The 22419-nt window shown below is 41.5% G+C and overlaps 1 protein-coding gene across 8 annotated transcripts in view; it reads left to right on the plus strand.

The window, feature by feature from the left end:
• LOC117267239 (ryanodine receptor 3) overlaps nucleotides 1–22419 on the plus strand; it is a 168041-nt gene that overhangs the window by 21137 nt on the left and 124485 nt on the right. For all 8 annotated transcript variants that reach the window (XM_078175018.1, XM_078175022.1, XM_078175019.1 and 5 more), the window contains exons 2-3: nucleotides 8730–8849; nucleotides 16668–16772. In XM_078175018.1, the coding sequence (XP_078031144.1) occupies nucleotides 8730–8849; nucleotides 16668–16772 (225 nt within the window). The remainder of the gene's footprint in view (nucleotides 1–8729; nucleotides 8850–16667; nucleotides 16773–22419) is intronic.

Genomic DNA, 22419 nt, shown 5'->3' on the forward strand with positions numbered 1-22419 from the left:
CACCAACGTCATTATTTGCCTGTGCACCAGGAGCATGCGATTGGTTGAAACAGAGAAAATAAGCTTGTCATCATGGCCCACTCATTGATATGCTCCAGCGTTACTCACACAAGTCTCATAGGAGTTTTACGTTATTGTTGTTGTGCACACACAGACACACACGCACACATGCACACAGACACACATCTGCATACACATATACACAGGCGATGACAAAGGCATGTATTTATACAGAACAAAAGACAGAGTGAGAGGATACTGTATGAGAGGGGGTGTATTATGATAGAGTGGAATTAAATCTCAAGGTGCCCTTGGACACTCGGCTCACTTCTCACATTGTTTAAAGAATTATTGTGTCCTTTAATCTACAGAGAGCTGAAGCTCTGATGTCACATTTGTGACGATAGTCGCTTCTGCATTTTAATTCACTCATATTGAAGGTTTTGTAGCCAGAAAGTATCTCAACGGCTATTGCATAGATTGCCATGACATTTGGTACACACATTCACAATCCCCACAGGATGAATTATAACCACTTTACTGATCCCCTTAATTTGCTTCTAGTGCCATTTTTATGTCAAATTTATGTTGAAATACTTGGAAAACTAATGACAGTTGTCATCAGCCTCAGCTGTACTTTGTGTTTCAAACTAATTAGCAAATGTAAGCATGCCAACATGCTAAACTAAGATGGTGCGCAAGGCTAAATTTGTACTTCAGTCAGGAACACTTTAGTCAAAGAAAACTTTATTTCCATTTGCACTATTATATTTGGTGGTATGGCTCTGTTCTGGGGCCTCTCTGTCTTTCCGAGGCCTACACACCTTCCACACACCTTAAGGCAGAGAGAGCATACCTCTCTGCCCTTCCATGCGCCTACATGTAAAGCCTAAAGGCCCGAACATACTCGGGCGGAACGTACGCGGAACGGACTCCGCGGAGATTTTACGACCGCGCCGCACACCAGTGACTGCTCAGCATGTATTTTTCACATCGCGGGGATTTTTCACGGACATTTTTACAGGAAACTACAACGCGGAAGTGCGCTCGACTATGGAAGCCCGAATGACTGCGGACATTCCTGGCGGAGTCTGTTCCGCGTACGTTCCGCCCGAGTATGTTCGGGCCTTAAGAAAGGGAGAGCAGAAGCAAAGACCCCCAGGAACAGAACAGAGCAGCATCAATGACAAACAGAAATGACATTGATAAATCAGACACAGCATGAAAAGGAGGAGCTGGAGTGGAGGTGGGTTGCAAAGCAGTAAACAGGCCAGAGCAGTTTAAATAGGGCACCCTGAATGTGATTGACCAAGTGGTTGGTGAAAGGAATCATGTGATCTGTCAGCTGACTCCCTTCAACAATCAGCTGCTCCATCAGTTGATTGGGCTGTTTGAGATCAGCTGATGTAGCTGGGATGTGAGCGGAGCTTGACATCATGTCCTGCCTGAACTAATGCTATGCTAAATATGCTAACCGTCAGTATGTTTGCATGGTAGCCTTAGCTTAAAGGTCCAGTGTGTAGGATTAGTGGCACCTACTGTAGCAGGTTGGAAAACTGAAACTTCTCTCTTGTGCCAAGCGTGTAGGAGGATTACAGTGGCTGTCACAAAAATGCAAATACACAAATGGCCCTATCTAGAGCCAGTGTTTTCTTTGTCCATTCTGGGCTACTGTAGGACAACATGACAGACTGGGAGAGGAACCGCGCCATATGTGAATTTGCGAATCCTAGGATAGTGAAGAAAAGGCCCACCTTACTCTGCCTCTGATGAGCTTACCATGACATTCATATCCCTATCCTAACCAATCCCACTCCTCTTGCCTAACCCTACTCAATCCAATCAACAAAGGCAATGAGTAGGCCTACTAGCCAATCATAGGGAGCATAGGGTGTGTCCCTCGCTATTTTAGGATTAGCAAATTTGCACCCCGTATGTGGATATAAACGGTTAATTATGAGGCAATGAAAATGATCCTTATTTTCAGATGATTATAAACTGATGAAAACATAGTCATGGTTATTATATTCCACCTCTGCCAATAGATGCCCCTGAATCCCACACACTGGAACTATAAAGCACCACTGGGCCTAAATACAACCTCACAGAGCTGCTAGCATGGCTTTACTCTCGGCCTTGCTTCAGTCTAGATAAATAAAAGGTGAACCACACAACATAGTGTTGAGAAAGGTCATATTGCAGAGCTGTATTTTTAGTCATTTGCATTTTACAAAAGTAAATGTGATGATTTGAATTAGGTTTCTTTACCTCTGACAGAACCAGAAAGTTCCAGTTTGTCTCTGGCTCTGTACAGCACTCCGATTCTGCTTGACCTTTCTCATTGTTGCTATAGAGATCTGTGCATAGTCAGCCAAAAGTTGCCGAATCCCCTAAAGTCTGATGTTTTCTTCAGATTTTGTAAACTGACCCATCTCCAAATTGAGGAGAGCATCTTCTTTCCTTCCAGTCTGACTGCCATCACTTAGTGCCTGACTTTATGAATGATTGATAGCGGTGAGTGCCCCCTCCTCCTCCTCTGTAGCAGCCAGGTGCAGTGGGGGATGAGTGAGTAAGAGGGGGTAGTGACGAAGAGGGGAAGAGACAGAGAGAGAAACAACGTCAGAGACGTAATTGTACTTCAGTGTGGGGGTTGGCATGGGGAATAGGCCGAGTCGTGGGCAAGACAGACCCAGGGACGTGAGAGCTAGCCTCTCTGTTTAAAGAGAAGCTTGTGAATGTGTGTGTGTGTTTGTGTGTGTGTTGTGTGCATCTTGGCACTCAGACAGGCAGGAATGCAGTGCATGGATCGATGCTGTCCTTATATTGCCCAAATCAACCCCATACTCGCTCCCCCAACAGAGGGACTGATTGCATGTTCCATCCCGGCCAAGTGTTGATTTACCGTAGAGGGCTATTTATTTCAATCTGCATCTGAGTTGAATAACATTTTCATATTGATCCAAGACTGTTAGCATTATCCAAAGTCAACAGTCTCATCAATGGCACAATCGGTTCCAGCAGTCAGTATTATCCAAATTGTATTGGCATCCTGCTGTACAGATATATCCCATACTGTGTATTATAATGATGGACTGATGGTGATATTGCCTAAAAATACATGTAAAGCATTCAATGCTATGTTTTGATAGTGATATTCATGAAGATTTGAATACAGAAAATATGTTATTGTTAATTGTATTACTTATGGACAATCCAGTCCATTCTCTTTGGAAGAAATTCCTTCACATCACTCGGACTTCTGTCAAAGTCTGTTCCTCCATCAGTTTGCATTTCCCCTTATCTGAACCCAACCTTATTCCTAATGCTGCCTTCATGTCCTGAGGAATGAATGGTAGAGGTGGAAGATTCCTATGTGAATAACTTGTGAGTGTTTAAAATACTGTGCATTGATAATATAAGAGCATTCATTTCAAGTCAGAAAGTTGTACTTAGGTAACAACATATTCTCTGTAAGCAGATTTTGAATATGTATGCGGAATCTGTGGGCAACGGGACAAGATTATGGTATTGGAGTAGGATCCAAGTAGTAGGGATGAGTGCGTACATCATTATTTGTATCAGTATCTATTCAACTAAACTAAACGATCTGTATCCATGAACATACTTGTAATGGGTGAGGTTTAAATCGGAAATGAGTAGGAGCGAAACGCAAGCTGCCATTTTAAACCTGAAATTTAAATGAGTTGATCAGAAATTGCTATATTTGTTATTTATTAGAAAACTATTTACAGAAGGAATTCAGTATTAAGCTTCAGATCATTATTTGATCACAAGAATCAGAAGACATGAAATGAGGATTTTCCTTTGTTACAAGAACCGATAATGACACATTTACTTGGATGATGTGTTACATGTACCAGATACTTGTTTCAACCCTACCAAGTAGTATTGACCAGTCACGTTTGTGTGGGCTTTGTTTGCATGCAGGTAATCAGTATATGTGGAGAGCAAAAGAGGCGAATTGGATTAGCCACAGTGTAACCTGCCAACCCATTGGCTATCATCTGGTGACAATTGAGCTTTTTATTAGCTTTAAAAAAAACCCTCTACATGCATATTCATGCACTGTACCTTTAGAGATTACCGAGAGGCTAATCATTGTCAGACTGATAGCCAGTGGGTTCTGAGTTGTGTAATCAGTGACCAGCAAACGGAAGAGGAAATCTCTGCTCGGATATCCATTATCCAGATATCTGCTGGTCACACTGGAAACCCTGAAATACTGAAACACTGGCTATTGCCCCCAGATGTAAAATTGTTGTCAGACTGATAGCAAATGGGTGACAAGATTGACCCTGATATGACATGAAAGTGGCATAACTCTTCATTCAGCTTCACTATAACTCGCAGCATTCACAGACAAAGCAATTGTCTTTTGCTGGACACATTTTCCATGCAAATGTTTTTAGCACAGGCCTCTGGCATTTTACATTGTATAAAGTAGCCTAGTGGCTAGTGGACTTTTCCTCTACTCATATAAAGCCAGGAACAACAGCAGCACTTAACAAAGGTAATGTTACAAAATTTGGCTCCATTGCAACTCACACGGTTCAACGACAAAACAACTGTAAAACACTAACCACGTTTTCTAAACAAATCTAAGATGCTAACGTTATTAGCACAAGCCTATGGCATTTTACATTGTGTAAATTAGCCTAACCACAAGCGGAGATTTCCCCTGCTCATATGAAGACAGGATAAATCACACATAAGATTTAAAATGCTATTTTGTTGGGGCTTTATTGTCTTCACAATTTATTGTTTGTTGAAATTAAAGGAAATAAAAGCTTAGTTACCTACGAAGGAAAAAGTTTTCAGCTTACAGGAATAGACAGGAGGTTTGCGTCGCCGTGATGTGTAGTTACATTTCTGGGGAGGTGTACGTTAGGCTACAGCATAGGGTACGGCATAGGCTCCACATCGATGCAGAGCCTGTGGTGTAGGTACAGCCTTGATTCAAGACAGAAGTATAAATTCCGCCTAACCAGTCACCCCTGCAGTGCAAGCTCTAAATCTCATAGTGTAGGCCAGTGGTACAGAAAATCACTATTTAAAACAAGACCTCCACCAACAACGCCTTATCTTTCAGTCATGCTTGTTGCTGCTATAGGAAGTCATGCTGTAAATGAATTAATTCATTCACGTTACTAATCAAAAGTCAATAATATTACAAGACAAACTTTTTTACCACATTACAAATAAATGTGGTATTATCCTGAAAGACACAATTTCTTTTTCTTCATAGACAAAAGCTCACAGTGTGCTTTGAATATGAATCTCTCTGTGGGCCACATCCGAGGCACATGTGAGCATCAGCTCCAAAAGAAAAAAAGAAATAGTGTCATGCGTGCATTTTGAGGGGCCCGAGGCTTGTCATATTGATTTTCATGCTGCGCTACTAAACCCACAAATGTTATGAACAAAGCTGTACACGCACATGCACTCAGAGACACGACGATGCTAGTCATCTTTATTTCACTCTCTCTTTTTGTCTCTCCCGCTCTCGCGTGCATCATGCTACACTATAATGGAGTGCTTTACTGTTACTACTACTACTGCTGCACTCTGCTCTCAGCACAATCCCCCTTACATTAAATAATGCAGCTGGCCATTGTGCAGAAGCCCACCCCCCCCCCGCTCTCCCCATCCCCATCCCATAGCAGCCCATATCAGCACATTTCTGCTTGCTCTGCTATCGTGAAGAGTAACTATGTCCAATTCAGCGTTTACAGGGCCAACACTATAAACATAATCAAGCCATTTACACAACAGCAGCATCAGATGTTTGTTTTCAGCCCTTGTTCTCCCAAAAGGATGCATATTGGGAGAATTGCTCTGTACTACACCTGCCTCTGCTGACTTATATAACTGCTACAACTGATACACTATGAAACAGGCGTAATACCCACATGGCTTGTTTGCATTAAAGATTTAATTATTTAGTTATGTATGGTTTCTACTTATGCCTTTCTTTGACTTAAACACAGTGGTGAAATGCTGTGGATAGTGTTGTTAATCATTGATTAGATGGTTACTTTTACAAAGTCCTTCATTATCCCTGTGCCAATGGCTGTTTGTGCTGATGCTAATATTATATTTAAAAGGCTTGTCTGATAGTCACTTACTGCAATTCTCTAATCTATATATCAGTGTAAGACGGCCATAATTATTAGCAAATATAGATTTTCACTCTCTAATGGTTGCATTTAGATTCTTGTGACACTGTTTTCAGATTAAGTGTGATTGCATTTTGGACTAATCAAAGAACTCGATCCAATGTGTCCAACAAGACTTTTCTGTGATGAATATATCCAGAAGTATAAAAAAAATGCAGGCATACATGCTCAAATATATGCAGACATAATTTCATACATAATTACTAATGCAGCATCAAAGCCTCACAATGCTTCCTCTTTACATACATAAATGTATTAATTAACTCAGACCATTATTTTCTTTTTAAACGTGTAACGCTCCAATCAATTGACTCATTTGTACCATATAAACAGAGTAAACAGCCTAAAGGAGATTGGGTCGACTCAAAGGGATCAGCCATGGTTGGTCTCTTTTTGATCATCACATTTAGACGGGAAATCCTCCCAATTAGCCAGGCGGAGGCAGAGAAAAAAGGATAACTTGTGAAGGAGGGGAATATGTGTTAGGTGTTAAAATTAACACTTTGTGGTACAGTTGACTGTTTAGTTGTATAGTTTTAGTACAATATGGTCTGCTACTTGAATATTACATGTGACAGTTTAATCAGTGACTGTATATAAAGATGGACAACCCGTCTCTACTACCTTCCACTGTAGTAAAGTGACATAATTTGGAGCCAGAGTCTACGCAGTAGGGCTCTCCACAATATCATGTTCCGGCTGTACAACCACTCGCGAGCAGCACCATTGGTCCCATGCAATCAACTGGCACACACAGCTGTAAATCAGATATTGCATCAAATAATTAGGACTGGCCGATATGTCCTGAAAATTATATCATGATATATTTAGGGTATATCTCGATACACAATATATATCTTGATATTTTTTAAATCTCCTCAAAAGCCCTTCATTAATGCTAGGACTGGGAGACAAAATCGAACATAACAATATTTCGGACAAAATACCCTCTCTGTAGGGATTACTGTTGCGTTTTTTGTTGTTTTCTTTTTTCAAAATTTTAAGACGATATATAGTCTCATATCTTGATAAAGATATGATATCTTCATATTGCCCAGCCCTACAAATGACTAATTATAATCAAACTTATCAGAATTAACACTTAAACCAACACTAATGTGATGATAACTACTTAAAATGACAGATGTTCATGACCTACTGCAGCCAGCCACCAGGGGGCAATAGAGATGTTTTGGCTTCACTTTTTTCAGGGCTGTCATGTTGGCCATCTTTATGATACAGTCTCTGATAAAAATTCAGAGAAAACTCTTGTCAAAATGTGATGTCACACCACCCAAAATACAGAGGTTTTAAGATAAGGAAGCTGATCATCAGTGTAAATGTGTCAAAAATGCCAAGATTTCTAGATTTAAAAGATATACAGCAAATTATACAAGTCATTTTTTGTGGTTGTACAGCTTCTTTCTGGTGTTTTGAAATCAAGGAAAAACAAAAGATGACACCGCTATAAGGACTAGGGATGTGCGTGATTAGTCGACTAGCTGATAAAACGTTGCTGCCTTTGTCAGCACCACAATACTAGGTTATTAAACTTATTCTTGAAATTAGTATTATGTTATGCGATTGCGTTCACCTAATGAAAATACCATTGTAATAATCAGGCACGTTTCCTAACTATTTATTTTCCTTCAGAATATTGTTTTCAATAAATGTTTTTGTTACCTTTTATTAGGGAGTTGTTTTCATATTATGTAGGATAATGTGCTATGTTTGTAATGCATGGTGCAAAGTGCCGCATATTTCAGTGGCATTTTGAGGCTGATTTTGTTACTGAAAAATTAGGTTAATGATTTCAAATCATTTTCTGGAGAATGGGGCTTGGCCATCTGGAGGGAGCTCAGAGTAGAGCCACTGCTCCTTCACGTCAAAAGGCGTCAGCTGAGGTGGTTCGGGCATCTGATCAGGATGCCTCCTGGCCGCCTCCTGTTGGAGGTGTTCTGGGGACATCCCACTGGTAGGAGGCCCCGGGGTAGACCCAGAAAATGCTAGAGGGATTACATATCTCATCTGGCCTGGGAACGCCTTGGGGTCTCCCAAGAGGAGCTGGAAAACATTTTTGGGGAGAGGGACATCTGGGGTGCATTGCTTGGCCTGCTACCCTGGATAAGCGTATGAAAATGAATGGATGGATGCTTAACCAGATAGATTAAATTGTGCTCAATGTTGGCTGTGTTCTGAGTGTTTTGTTACTTTTATACTAGTTGACTAGTCGAAGTTTAAACTTCCATTTAAAAATCATAGAAAATTAGTTGTTAGGAGCATCCCTAATGAGGACTACTCAGTGGTTCTCAGATAATGGTTATATTTTGAGTCGTGTTATTTCGTCCAGCAGTTTCCTTTTGCTCCTCCACTGTGGTGACAAATAACCAGAGGCGTAACATTTTTAGTCTCCCGTGATCAATGGACCAGGGTGGGCATGTGTGTGGGTGAAGTGGGGTACTCTCGGGACATGACGCACACACTCACACTCGCATGCACAGACACAGACTGAAGTCCGTTTTGTCTTGACAGGATGATGAAGTGGTGCTCCAGTGCGTGGCCTGCATCCAGAAGGAGAATCGCAAGTTCTGCCTGGCTGCTGAGGGGCTGGGCAATCGGCTGTGTTACCTGGAGCCCACATCTGAGGCAAAGGTAGGCACAGAGACCGCGCCGTTGCACCGTTTGATTCTCTTTGATGTGAAAAACATTCAGTGGAACACAGAGATGCATGTTATTGGTGTGAGGTGTCTCTGCTCACCTCCTTGATCAAAACTCATCGACTTCATTTGATGGAGTTTGTTTTCTCCCCGGTTATATAATCAACTACACACACTCGCACATGCTGAATATAATCAACAAATGATACATGGAGCAGTTTGCAGAAAAGTGAAACAGATGAAAGGATGCGTTCACACAGGCGAGAGCTCCATGGAAACCAAACATCCATTTAGTACATCCTCGTTTAGGTCCGGCAAAGACTCAGTGAAGCCGAGCGGAGACGCACAGAGAGGCAGCTCAGCACGCCATCAAAGCTGGAATAACAGCTCACAGCCACCGCAGCCTTTCTTGATGAGCTTTTCTTCCGAGGGGTTCAGGGACGACGTGGCATCTCCGTCGGCCCGCCGTCAGATGATAATTCCTGGAAATTACGCCCCTGGACGTGTTTGATGGATTGTTTCATAAACAGTGCTGTCGTTGGCTCTAATTGCCTACAGCTTTATTGCAGCTGAGCAGTAGCTGTAGCTGCTGATGCATTGGCTGCAGCTAAGTGCAAAGTTTTAATTGAGACAGTTGAGTTCAGTTTAATTGTTTGCCTTTGTAGTCGGCAGGTTGCCACCTTTATTGCATTTTTATGTAACAAATTATGAAAATTACGAAGCACATCCTCAGCCTTGTTCCGCAATATGTTAGTGATCAAGCAATTAGGCAGAAATAACCGAGCGATGATTGGCGGCTGAAGAGGATGGTAACAATCCCAAGATGTTCTCACCTTTCACTGGCCTCTGCTGCTTTGCCGCTTATCTGGCATTAGTGTTTTCCCATAGCAACGCCTGTTGACAGCAGGCCTAATGGGTTTTTTCTGCATTGATTGTCTTTTAATCATAATCCATTAGTATTGTCCGAGATTCATTTCGCTCGAGCTATGACACCAGGCAGACAGTGTGCGAATGTGTGAGAGACACACAGACGCTTTTCAGGGAGAAGAGGCCGGAGGATGAAGAGTGAATGAAAGGTCCGTGCACTCCAGGTGTTAATCTTCTGTCCTTTCAACAACTGTATGTGTGTATTTTGGGCGGGTATTAGGTGCAGAGGGAGGTGAGGCTTTCACCCCATATTGGATGGTAATTACACCTGACAGGTGTGATGGATGTTCTCCCTATCTGGCACTTTGTCTTCATTGCCTGCGTTTTTTATTTTACTTTATGAAATGGCATCACCCCACCTTTGGGATCAACGACAGAGAGGTGAAGAAAAAAAGAGAGATGACAATTTAGGAGGTCTGTACAACTGAATCGGACACTTTCCTTGGTGAACTAGTCCAGTAATGGGGCACAGAATCAAACCACGGGATGAGACTGATTTAGAGTGTGTACAGTTTAAATGGCAACATCAATCAGCCTGTGAGAAGCTGGTTGATTGTGATATATCACCAGCAGCTCTCGCCTGTCAGTGACTCAATAATACGAGCACTGGAGGGTAGATGCCCACAAACCGCAATGGCGATACTGTGTCTTTGTTGTGCGTACAGTGCGTGAATCAAGACAGATTTCCTCACACACGCAAACAGACCAGTTGTTATTTGCAAATTATTTGTCTTGGCTCTCGTCTTTGCCGCTTCATTTAACAGATTCAGCAGCTCCTCAAATTAAGCTGAAAATGAATAGCGGAGCATGAGGTCACCTCCTCTGGGCGATCAGCTTTAACCCGTTTTGACCTCCTCGCTAGAGACAGAAACAAAGACACCATCTATCCCTGCCCACTATCTATCTACGCTCTTTTGCTCATTACGCTATTGGTCATAAACCGAACATCAGGGCATGGCCAGGCTGCTATAAATCTGTCCCCTTGCTGCGCCTTGTAAGAGGACATCCTGACAGGGCTGGACACTCATCACCCCCTCCAGCTCTTCTAGACCTTCATCTAACTGATTTGCTCTCTCCAGGCAGTCCCCTCCCCACCAACTGTTACCATCCTGCACCCGGAGAGAGCAAAGGTCAGCTGTTAGTCATCCAGAGAGATGAGGGCGGGGCTGGATGGCTTCCCAACAGACTTTATATTTTATCATAATTTCTCTACAGTGACACTGCTAGTGGGAAGGCTGAGGCATACCCGGCCAAACAGCATGTTGAGAATGTGTTATAGTGTACAGATTATAGAGGATGTGCAGGTGTTGTATATTCAAGGGTGAATAGTTTGACATTTTAGGCGATATACTTCTTCATTTTCACGTTGAGAGTTTGATACCACTCTCATATCTGTCCATTAAATATGAAGCTAAATATGAAGGATACAGTTAGCTTAGCATAAAGAGTGGAAACAGCTAGCATGGCTCTGTCCAAAGCAAAATAACTGCCTTAAAGCACCTCTAAAGGTCACTAATTAACAAGTTATATCTTGTTTTTATACTACGCACAAAAGGTGAAAGATACAAGCTCTGGTTTTTGGCTGGGCAGACCTTATGTTTTTCACTCCAGACATAATGAACCAGATATTCAATATAACAGGACATTTAAAAAAAAAAAGATTTTAAAAGGGTTGCAGCAGCGTGAAGCGTAAAAAGAAAGAGTTCCAGACCTGCATCAGGAAGTTAGATCAAGTTAAAGGCTGAAGTGAGCAGAAACGTTTTTAGCTTTCTGTTAAAAATATTTAGCAAGCTAGCTGCCCTGATATCTATGGGTAATGTGTTCCATAGCTTTGGGGCGTAATTGACAAAGGCTGCAACCCCGATCTTCTTCCAGCTGTTGCTGGGAACCTCAAATAAACCAGCAGCAGGTGATCGCAGTGTTCTTGTAGGCAAATAGTTAACAAGAGAGTTAGCGATGTAGCTCGGTCCCAGCCCATTTAGGGCTTTGTATACAAGGAGGAGGAGCTTAAGATCAATTCTAAATGTAACAGGAAGTTTGCAAAGCAGCTCAGACTGGCCTGACGTGCTCTCTCTTCTTGGTTCTGGTTGAGTACTGAGCTGAAGTCTCTCAGTGGCGTTTTTTGGGAGGCCAGTAAAAAGTGCGTTATAGCAGTCTAGGCAGCTTGAAATAAAGGTCGTTAATTAATTTCTTGGCATCTTTTTAACTTAGAAATGGCCATAACTTGGCAATGTTTCTGAGGTGGAAAAGTTATGTTTTTGTCACCTTGTTAATGTGGGCCTTGAAACTTAGATCCTAATCAAGGATCACACCAAGACCTGTAACCTGTGACCACTATAGTGACAAACAGGACCAGACTGGGACCAAAATTCTCTGGCAATTTTTGCCTAGAACAGCCGAATGCTTTGTACTACGTTTGCAGCATTTACTACAAGGCACTTTTAATTACACATTTTTCACAGTGTTTATAACGTTTTATTTTTATTTAATTTAATCTTTATTTAACCAGGAAGTCCCACTGAGATTGAAAATCTCTTTTACAAGAGAGACCTGGTCGAGGCAGCACCCAATCAAAACTCATTTAAATTGCAACAAATCCAACATATGATACAAGAATTCACAATAAAACAAGCACATGTGTCTGTCACCACATTCTTTGTGATGCTCTTGAGTTCATCATTGAATATAAGTGTTTCTAATTTTAGATCTTTTTGAAGATTGTTCCATGTCCAAGGTGCAGAGTAGGAAATGTTCCCCAGATCTGTTAAAACCCAGGGTTCATTAAAAAGCAACCACCTGGAGGAGTGTAGCTGGTAACTACCAGAGCTGACACACAGAAGGCTGCAGAGATAGCTGGAAGTTTGCCCAATATTGCTTTATAGATAAAAATATACCAGTGTTGTTTTCTGCCAGTGGTCAGTGATGTCCAACCCACCAATCATAAAGAATGCAGTGATGAGTAAGTGGCTTTGTACTTGTAATAAAACATAGAGATGCGTGGTACACTGAATCAAGGCTATGTAAAATGGAGATGGTTGCATGCATATACAATATGTCACTGTAATCAATCACAGACAAAAAACTAGCTTCCACAAGTTTTCTCTTAGCACTGAAAGTAAAACAGGACTTATTTCTAGAATATAAACCAATTTTCACTTTAAGTGGCACTGGCATCATCAAGATAAGTACGTTATTTTTGAGTAGTAAATGTAATATCTTAAAACATTTTGCAGCATCACCCTTGAGATTTTTTTCTTTTCGTCTCTGGCCTTTTATTGCTCCACCTTTTCACAGTTTCAGTCCTTTATCATCTATTTCATTTATATTTTCATTCAACTCCACTCCTCCTCTCTGTCTTGATTTCATTTGACCTCTGACATTACATGGACAGATCCACTTGAAGGGGTGGGGGCAAGGTGACGATGGTCAGTACAATTGCACCTGCTTTATTGACAATTTTGGGACTGTGTAACCCCTAATCAGATGGGCTGTTCCAACATCAAGTGGGTCATGGCCAGCAGGTCATTTTTTTCCCACAATTTTTTCCCCACATTGCTGTTGGTGGCCTCGTGGCCTACTAGGTGGGCCGGCCCATCTGGCATTTACAAGAATTGCCAGTCCGAGCCAGTTTTTGCTGACTACTTACACACCTAGTAGATGTGGAGAAAAATTAGCTTTCTTTGGAGTCATGCAAGCCCTCCTTTTAGCTCTGTTTGATCTCCTCTTACTCATGAGGGAAATATATGGCATTAAAGCTGCTAAATCCTTCTCACTTACTGTGTCTGACTGCTGTTTGGTGCCATGCAGGTATCGTACAGTTATTTTTAGAGCCAAAACATTGAGCTGAAAGTTTCGTTTTGAGCATGTAACTGAAGGAAACTGCAGAGTCAGGTGATAATTCTCTGTGGGTTCATCATTTCGAGTGCTACATTTCAGTTACAAGTAGTCAAATGATCCATTGTTAATATAATAATATACATTATAGCGTCTTTAATAGACAGATATGAGTAATATTGGGTATCTTCTAATGAAAGTCTCTGCAGGAGACAAATAGATGTCTTCCCAAACTACTCCTTATGGTAGTGTTGAGTGTTCCTCTGCATGTGTGGATGACAATGGCACAAATGAGACAGTTAGGATGAAAATTTATTCATCCCATCTCTCAAAATAAAACAAATCATTCAAGTTGATGTCTAAATAAAGCGACTGTGGAGTGTGTGGAGTCTGCAGTCGGCCAACGAGACAATCTGGAAGCACTATTGTCGGATTCCAACACGCTGGCATGTGTTGCTGTAAATCAAGTCGTCTCTGTTTGTTTTCACTGAAGCGTTTCCACCGTCTCGCCTGGAGCATCTATACTTCAACATGACTTAGATTTTAATGATCACATTGCTATGGCTGTGAATCTGTTGCCGGTTCACCCTAAAAACTGGGTGTGTGAAGTTTGCAAAATGAGGTTAGATTTACCTGTGTGAATGAACCAGTTTGGGAAGAGTTGAGATACTCAGTAAGGAGGCCAGGGCAGGTGTTTAGGTTGATATAATTAATCTTGTGGCCATTCCTCCACAATATCTCCATCCCTGTTTCCCTCATTCTGTCACTGAATCTCCCGTATCCTCTCCTGTCCCGATTTGGGACACGATTTGGCATCTTCTTCGTTTGTCTAACAGCGCTCTGTCCAAGACCTGGCTTATCTGAGCGCAGGCTGACCTGAGAGCACTTAATCTGTTTTTAAAGTACCTTTTAATGAATATCGCCCACTTGATTAAGACGAACTTGGTTCAAGTGCTGTAAAAATGCAGCAGTCAGCACAGATATTATGAGTGGACATCTAATCAGAATATCCCGGCGGATTCAGGGAGCACTTTTCATTTTTCTGACTATATGTGTATATATTGCTTAAGCAGCAAAAAGTTCTTTACATGCGAAATGAAGATGAAGATTGATGGAGGGCGGACAGGTGGCTGTAGTCATCATTTCATTACTAATGCTTTGGTTATAAAAGGAGCATGTTGAGGCGATATACAGTAAGTAGGGTGTTCTCCGAGAATAGTAGTCTTGACTTTTTGGGCTCACACTGTGAGGACATGCTGTACAGTACATACTGTACTGAGACGGTGCTTCCTTTACCCTGCAGTCTCTGCACAGAAGTGAGTCTCCAGATATTGCACTCAGGAGCTAGTGAAGGCCAAAAACAGAAGAAGGAAACTGAATACTGGACTTCTGTGTACCAGATGGACACAAACATGACTCTAAATGAATGCTAATGTTGCTCTATATCTGTTGGATGTGTACATAACTAACTGATAGCTAAATATTTTCCCATATAGACTTAAAAAAGAGTTGTGTTTGCAGCTTGTATCCACTGCCCCTCAAAAGCCCACCTTACAAACAGCAGTTTTTGCAGGTTTAAAGCTGCAGTGGGCAATTTGCATCATGGTGGATTCACACTGCAGCATGAGATAACAGTTTCAAAAATTTCATCACCCAAAAAATGGAAAAACTGCACACTTCTTCGACCTCAATGCCACTTTCTTTCCTCTAAATGGTCAGAGAGAGAAACACTTTATGAAATCACAATTTAAGCATACCAGGAAAGTAATATAAGAATAATTTCAGCGTTATATCAAGGACTGAACACAAATGACAAACATTCAACTAGATATATCAAGGTGAAATGGGAGAAATAACTCAATGTAGAAATTTCAGACAAAGATTGGCGTAATATGTGGAAGATACACCACTCAATGACTAATTCACAAACATGGAGGGAATTCTCATGGATTGATTTGTTTCTTTATTACACCAGAACTGAAAAGCAAGCATCTCCATAGTTGCCAGGAATGTTGGTGAGAGTGCTACAATAACTGTATTTTGAGAGACGGTATGGAAAGAGCTTAAAAACATACTAGGATTTGAGCTTCGTAATTGTCATTTGGTGCTTTATCTATGTACATTTTATGAAGAAAATGTTCTTGTAAGTGATAGATATTGGATCAAAATATTGCTAGTCCCAAGCAAGAAAGCTATCACTAGGAACTGGGGTAAAGAAACACCACCAACAAAGGACCAGTGGCTAACAATTGTGGAAGAAATCTGTTTAATGGAGAAACAGCCATACATATTGGGACTACGAGACGCACAACTAGAAAGAAAATGGAAGAAATGGACTTTATAGAAGACTCCAAAATTAGACACTGGACTGGAATAATAATGTCAATGTCACAAATATTGTTTAAATAAAGATATAAGTGGAAAAAAACACTTTGAGTCCAACAGTTTGGGGCTGTGTTCGCACTGGATGTGGAAGTGCCCCAATATGGCAGTTACTGCGCGAGCAGTCGGCTGGCCGTTCTCTCCAGAAGCTCATTTCTCTGTGGGGTCAGCAAGTGATACTGCTCCTCTGCTCTTTTCTTATCACACGTAGAGCTCTGTCTCTGTCTGTGTGGGTGTCTGATTGTCTCTCTCGCTCTCTGTTTAGGCATAACTGACAAATATGTGGAAGCATGGGATGCATATTTTCTAATTTATATCATAAATATCTTTCATAGTGTTCATGATAGATTATTAGTGTGTTTTCTTGCCAAAGTGGCTTGCAGCTTGCATAAAAAATAGACCAGAAGCTGAATCTATCACTGCAGATTGTGAGCTGGCTGCTGAGCTCGGCACCACGGCACGTCCAATGTGAACAGCCCAAATGGCGAACATGGGCTCCAAAAGGACACGTGCAGCCCTTTTATAGGCTGTAAAAATCTGCTTTGTGCGACTCGGTACTATTACTATGACTACTACAATGAGAACTCCAGTGTGAATACTGTGTGTGGAGTAAATAAAAGTGGCCTTAAAAAACTGTGTTAATTTGTAACCCACTTGTCTGTTGTTGCAGTATGTTCCTCCAGACCTGTGCATCTGCACCTTCGTGCTGGAGCAGTCCCTGTCAGTACGGGCCCTGCAGGAGATGCTGGCTAAGAGTGGACAGAACAGTGAAGGGGTGAGTGATGATGAACACACACAGATACACACACACGGACAAGAGACACTCTGACAATCCATACTTCAACTCATCCCTGAGTCTTGTACTGTATGTCCATCCCAAAGAGGAGGTTGTAAAGCAGTTTATTGTAATGAACGCAGTTAGCTAAGTTGAATACTTGTAACTTGTTCAGTCACTATAAAGAGATTAATGGGCAAAACAGGCCCATTACAGTGGCCTGAGGACCCCGACTGCGGAGAGGTCCGGGCCCCTATGAATATTAATGAGGATGAAGGGGATGCCCTGGAATTACTGCAGCCTTTAGCCCATTTGATTAACACCAAAGCTTGAAGGAAAACAGCATCATTTAGCACGTACATACTTTCCTTTGCTTAATAAGCATCCTACGAACAAACAGAGCAGCTGACAGCAGATTTGACTTTTTTCAGATCAATACTATGTGGCTGAATTTGTAATCAAACACTCATTCATCACTGTAATCTCTGCTCCTGATGTTGTTTTAGTTGTCTTGCAAGTGTGTTTGCTTCTCTCTCTCATTGCTGTGACAGATGTGTAACTCTCCCATCTTTATCTTCTATTCTCTGTGTATAATCTTCATCTTCCGCATGATAGACACGCGGCCCGGACCGATGGGTATGTTCACCACTCATACCATTCCCCTCTCATCCCCACCAATGCATGACGCAGTAGATTAGTCACAATACACAACATGTCACCACTGAACATTTGTCTTTACATCATAAATCGTTAGGAATGGTGGTTTATGGTAACGCCCGAGCCCTTGCTTTGAAATAACTGATGATCCTATGGATTTTTTGTGTACACTGGGTGAGAAGATTGCGTCTGAGCTCCCGCCGAGCTGACAGAGACAAATAGAGGTTCGTATAGACTTCCCAATAAGGTTTCCTGCAAACATTAACTCTCACACAACTCACTTTCTGCTGCTGGAGAAGTGGAGCAGCGCCGACGCTGGATTAGCGTCAGATTAACATTAGTCTTGTCCTCGGGGGCATTCAGATAGATATTCATTGCGGTGTCATTTGTTTTATGCAAACCCCACCACATAGGATAAGCTCTCATTTGTCAAAGTATTTTCTTGTGCTCACTCTTTACTTTACGATATGAGATGCTATGAGAGGATGCAAACAGCTGAGACTAAGATTTCTGCAGCACGACAGCAAACCATCATGAGTGATTTAGTCGTAAGAGGCTCTCAGGTGACTTTGAGTCAGCTTTAGCCACTTCACCCTCTAATGCCATGTGGTTAATGATGGTGAGAATCTCCATGAATCCTCACTTGTTAAGGCTCATTTTCATCGACTCAACTCCTGAGATAAATGGATGTTTCAGGGCGAGAGCTTTGTGGCCACAGTGGACTGTCTGTGCAGCCAAATGATGGCAGTCAAGAGCATTGGTTCCACTGCTGCTGTGGGGAGTTTAAGAGCTAGCTGGCGGGGAATTATGGGCCGCAGCAGAGAGAAAGGGTGCTCAAAAATATTAAACGCTAAATTAAAGCTCAAATGGACACGTTCAGCCTCATCCCTCATGCATCAGCCACCTTTTAAGGCCTTAACATAACACTTAAAGTCCAACTGAAATTAAAATGCATGTATTTTTGCTCTATAAATCACATGTCTCCTTCTTTTAAAAATATCAGAAACCAATTATATTTTTTATTTTTTGGTTTCGTGATGGCACCTTCTATCTTTGCAGTCATCAGTTGAACTTTCAGTTCAAAGGGCTTTACTGGCATGAAAGTTTCAAGAACAAATTGCCTAAGCATCAAAATGTAACACATCTTTCTCACTTTCTTGTTACACATCTGCTGTATAAGTACTTTAAGACCGTTTATGGCCAATAAAGGAATAATTAACAACAATATATTATGCAAAATCAAAGGCATCTAGAGAGAAAAAACATTCTCTGTCTGTGTAGATGAAGAACTTCTCTCCATACAGACAATAATATTGCTCAATTTGAAGCATATTTGCATAAAGCAGTATTGTCACCTTTTCTTTCCAGGCAGATGATCACACTGACTAACAGCCAGACAGCAGCGTGTTACACAACACAATAGCCACAGACTCTGAGCACAAACTCACATAAGCCTTCCTCCTAAAGTCTCCTCCTCAACATTCAGCGTTACTGTTCTTTTTTTCACTAGCCTGGTCCAGCGAGTGGGTCAGAAACCTACTTGCCCAGAGTCAGTTTTTACTTGCCCCTGTAGAAATTCTTTACTGTATTATTCATTCATTCATTTTCTGTAACTGCTCTTTTCCTCTTGAGGGTCGAGGGGGGGTCGAACTTTTGGAAAACTGCGCAATACATACCACAAAACTTCAATTAAAAGCCTAGTCCCAATTAGACGCCCGGTCCCTTTGACTAGCCTGGTGTAGCTACACATTTTGACAAATAAACACCTGTCTCAATTAGACACCCGGTCTGGTTGCCAAGCAGTTCATTTTATAGAAGTTCTTTGCATGCATTAAACCAGGTTGTTGACTACCCAGTTGAGCTAACATTAGTTTGCTGCTTCGATCGAACATACAATATAAATGTTCAAACTTTTGTCGATATGGAGATGCTACACATCATTCAAATAAACAATTTGGTCGTTTTCCCCATCTTTGCTGAGCAACAGTTTTGCGTGAAAGGAATTAAAGGCCTGTTTCATACAGATGCCTGTCCCAAATATAAGCCTGTTGACTTCAGTGATTTAGGCAAATAATAGCCTGGGGCTACTAATTACAGTAGCTGGAGTTTTGCACACATCCTCTAACGCCACCCAACTAAATGCCTGTTTGCAGGATAGATAGCTAGATAGATAGATAGAGACATTTCCGAAATGGAGTGGGAAGAAGTACATACTTATTTAATCCCACCCCCTACCCATAAATCCCTTTTTGTCAATTATCTAGCTTCCCATTACAGTAGTTAACAACATAAACTCATGAATCATATATTTTTCATTTCAATTAACAAAGTCTTACAAAATATTTCAAAAACATAAATTCACAGTCAACATATACTGTACCAAAATACAATTTTACAAAACAAATGTGAGGTAAACTAGGAAAACAGTTAGCACCATAAAGAAATAAGGCAAACAATATACTACTATACTACTAAGGATTGTCATGACTGTACCTTTTAAAAATCATTTCTTTATACCTTTTTTTAAATTGCTTCATATCTGAACTTTTTTTAAATTCCCCATTCAGATTGTTCCTTATCTTCACTCCCCAAGTTGAAATCTTTACTTGCGCTTCAGCTTCTAAACTTTGTCCTTACCATAGTTCTTTAACTGCCCTGGTACTGTGCATGTGCAGCTTTAAACAGAGATGTGAAAGAAGCGAGATGGCTCACTCCTTAGCTAGCAAATAGTTGGGCAAATAAGCTGTGAGATGTACTAGCACAATGTGGCATTTTACTTGACGTGTGCTATCTATACTCCCTATCTAACTGACACACATAAACACACATCTTGTCCGTAGCTTGTTGAACGAGTAACCAAGCAAACATGTGCCAGGGAAAAACGCACTGTTAACGTTAGGTTGCAGACGAGATAGCTGCTCAGTACCTGAAAATGTTACTTCTGTACATTTAGATGTCAGTGTGTACTCTGTAATATCACTGCTAACAGCAATGTCTGGGAATAGTTGGTTAGCTACAGCTTACTCTGAAGCTCAGCCCATCCAGCAGCTAAGAAGACAACGAGCATTTGTGATCAAAAGAGACCTTATTTCTCCTTTTCAAAATGCAAAACTATTAATGCTGAATTGTTAAAAATATTGACCACTATAGTTGATTGCTAAAAGGGATTGCATAATTTCAGTTGGACTTTAATGTTGCTGCATTTCATACTTTCTATAAGACTACTTGGAAGATTTACTCATCTCAGAAATCTGTGCCTTAACCTTTCACTCCTTTTGTGCCTTTGTATCAAAGACCCTGGAGACTTTTCGATGGCCTGCATTGACCATTTGTATTGTGTTACTTCACTGTTTTCTCTCTCCTCACTTTTATCTGTTTTCGATATTGTCTTCCTATTCATCATTCTTCGCCTGCGCTGAAATGTCACCAGAGGAAGCGCCATTAAAGGGGAAATGGAGGTTGAATATGTCTTGGCTGAGGCTCAGAAATCAATACGTCTTTGAACAGATGGGCTTATCAATAGATAAGTGGCTGGAGCAAATCGGTAGTTCAGGCTGTTTTAGGCGGAAGGCGCTGAGACGCAGAGGGGACAGAGGACGACATGCGAAGACAACACACTTACAACTGGTGTAAATGCCAACCTGCTTTTATCTCTGTATCCACCGGCGACCACTCTGTGTGAATTTGTCTTCACTCGCCCAAAAAGTGCTGACCTGTTTGATGTTGGGGTCACTGGTCAAAAGGGCGAATTATGAGACACAGCTGCTCTGACGACATCTGGCGTGCTCATGTTTCTTTTCCTCTGCCATCTCTTTCTGTTCATGCTTGGTGTTAGCTTGTGGCTATTCCCACCCCCCTTTTTTGAGAGAAACCACAACACTGCAGCCACACACACACACATACACACACACGTGTAGTCTGCCGCAGGGTACACACACCAGGAGGTAGCGCCCTGCTAAATGTCATGCCTTTAAATTGATATGAACATGTCACTTGTGGTCAACAGCTGGACAAAAGATACAGCACGAGTGTCTTTTCTCTTACACCTCTTTGATCCAATCGTCTTCTCCTTCATGGTTCAGTGAGCCGAGGGTAATACAGTTTCACTCATTTCACTTGCTCAAGGTGTATTGAATTTTTTTTTTTTTGCCGCAATGTGTCTCCACATGCAGAAGATTCCTTTCTCTTACTGACATGAGCCACAATTCCCCTCAGTGTACTCTCTATCTGTATAATGCAGTCGACAGCCGTGGGATAAGGAAGTGAGCGGAAGGCTTGGGTTTATTGGTCGTGGTGATTGCAGCTGGATGTGCCTCGCCGCATTAAGCTCAGTACCTCAGCCAGCATATAGCAGTAGCCAGGAGCACAGAAGAAGCCTGGAAGCCAGTGCTGCAGTCTGCATGACACAACTGCATCAAATCACAGGCCGGCTATTGTCCCAGCAGCCAATGGAGGGGGGATAGAGGGAGAAAGAAAAGAGAGAAAATGAAACAGGAGGAGAGAGAGGCTGTGCATGGAAGGATGTTTTCAAGAAACACTGCCATGATTCATGTATCTCTTAGATAATTATAAGACTCTAATTTTGATGGAAATCAACCGAGCTGTAGCAGAAGTCTTGACTACACATCATCAGTGTCCTGCAGTGGTTGTAGTTTCAGTTTAATGTGACATAAACTGTTTGGCATTGTTACAGAAATGATTTCTGTGTCTTGTGGCAATGGCATTACTTTGTGAAATGCCAAAGAATGGGAGTCAACTTGTTTTCCTTAATCCCTCTCAAAAAATTGACTTTTTGACAATCTGGTGTGCCCTCGGGACTTTAATCATTTGTACCAGAGACTAAAATAAGGCAGAGGCAGGCGGAGAGGCTCAGGAGAACAATAGTTCCTTCTGAATAATGACACTCTTTCTTACCTTAATGCTTCCTAGAGGCTCATAAGGAAGGTGAGTAACATGGGAGTTGCTTGCCGAAGAAAAACAACCAAAACTC

This window comes from Epinephelus lanceolatus, chromosome 15, assembly GCF_041903045.1.
Source record: "Epinephelus lanceolatus isolate andai-2023 chromosome 15, ASM4190304v1, whole genome shotgun sequence".
Taxonomy (NCBI): Eukaryota; Metazoa; Chordata; class Actinopteri; order Perciformes; family Serranidae; genus Epinephelus; species Epinephelus lanceolatus.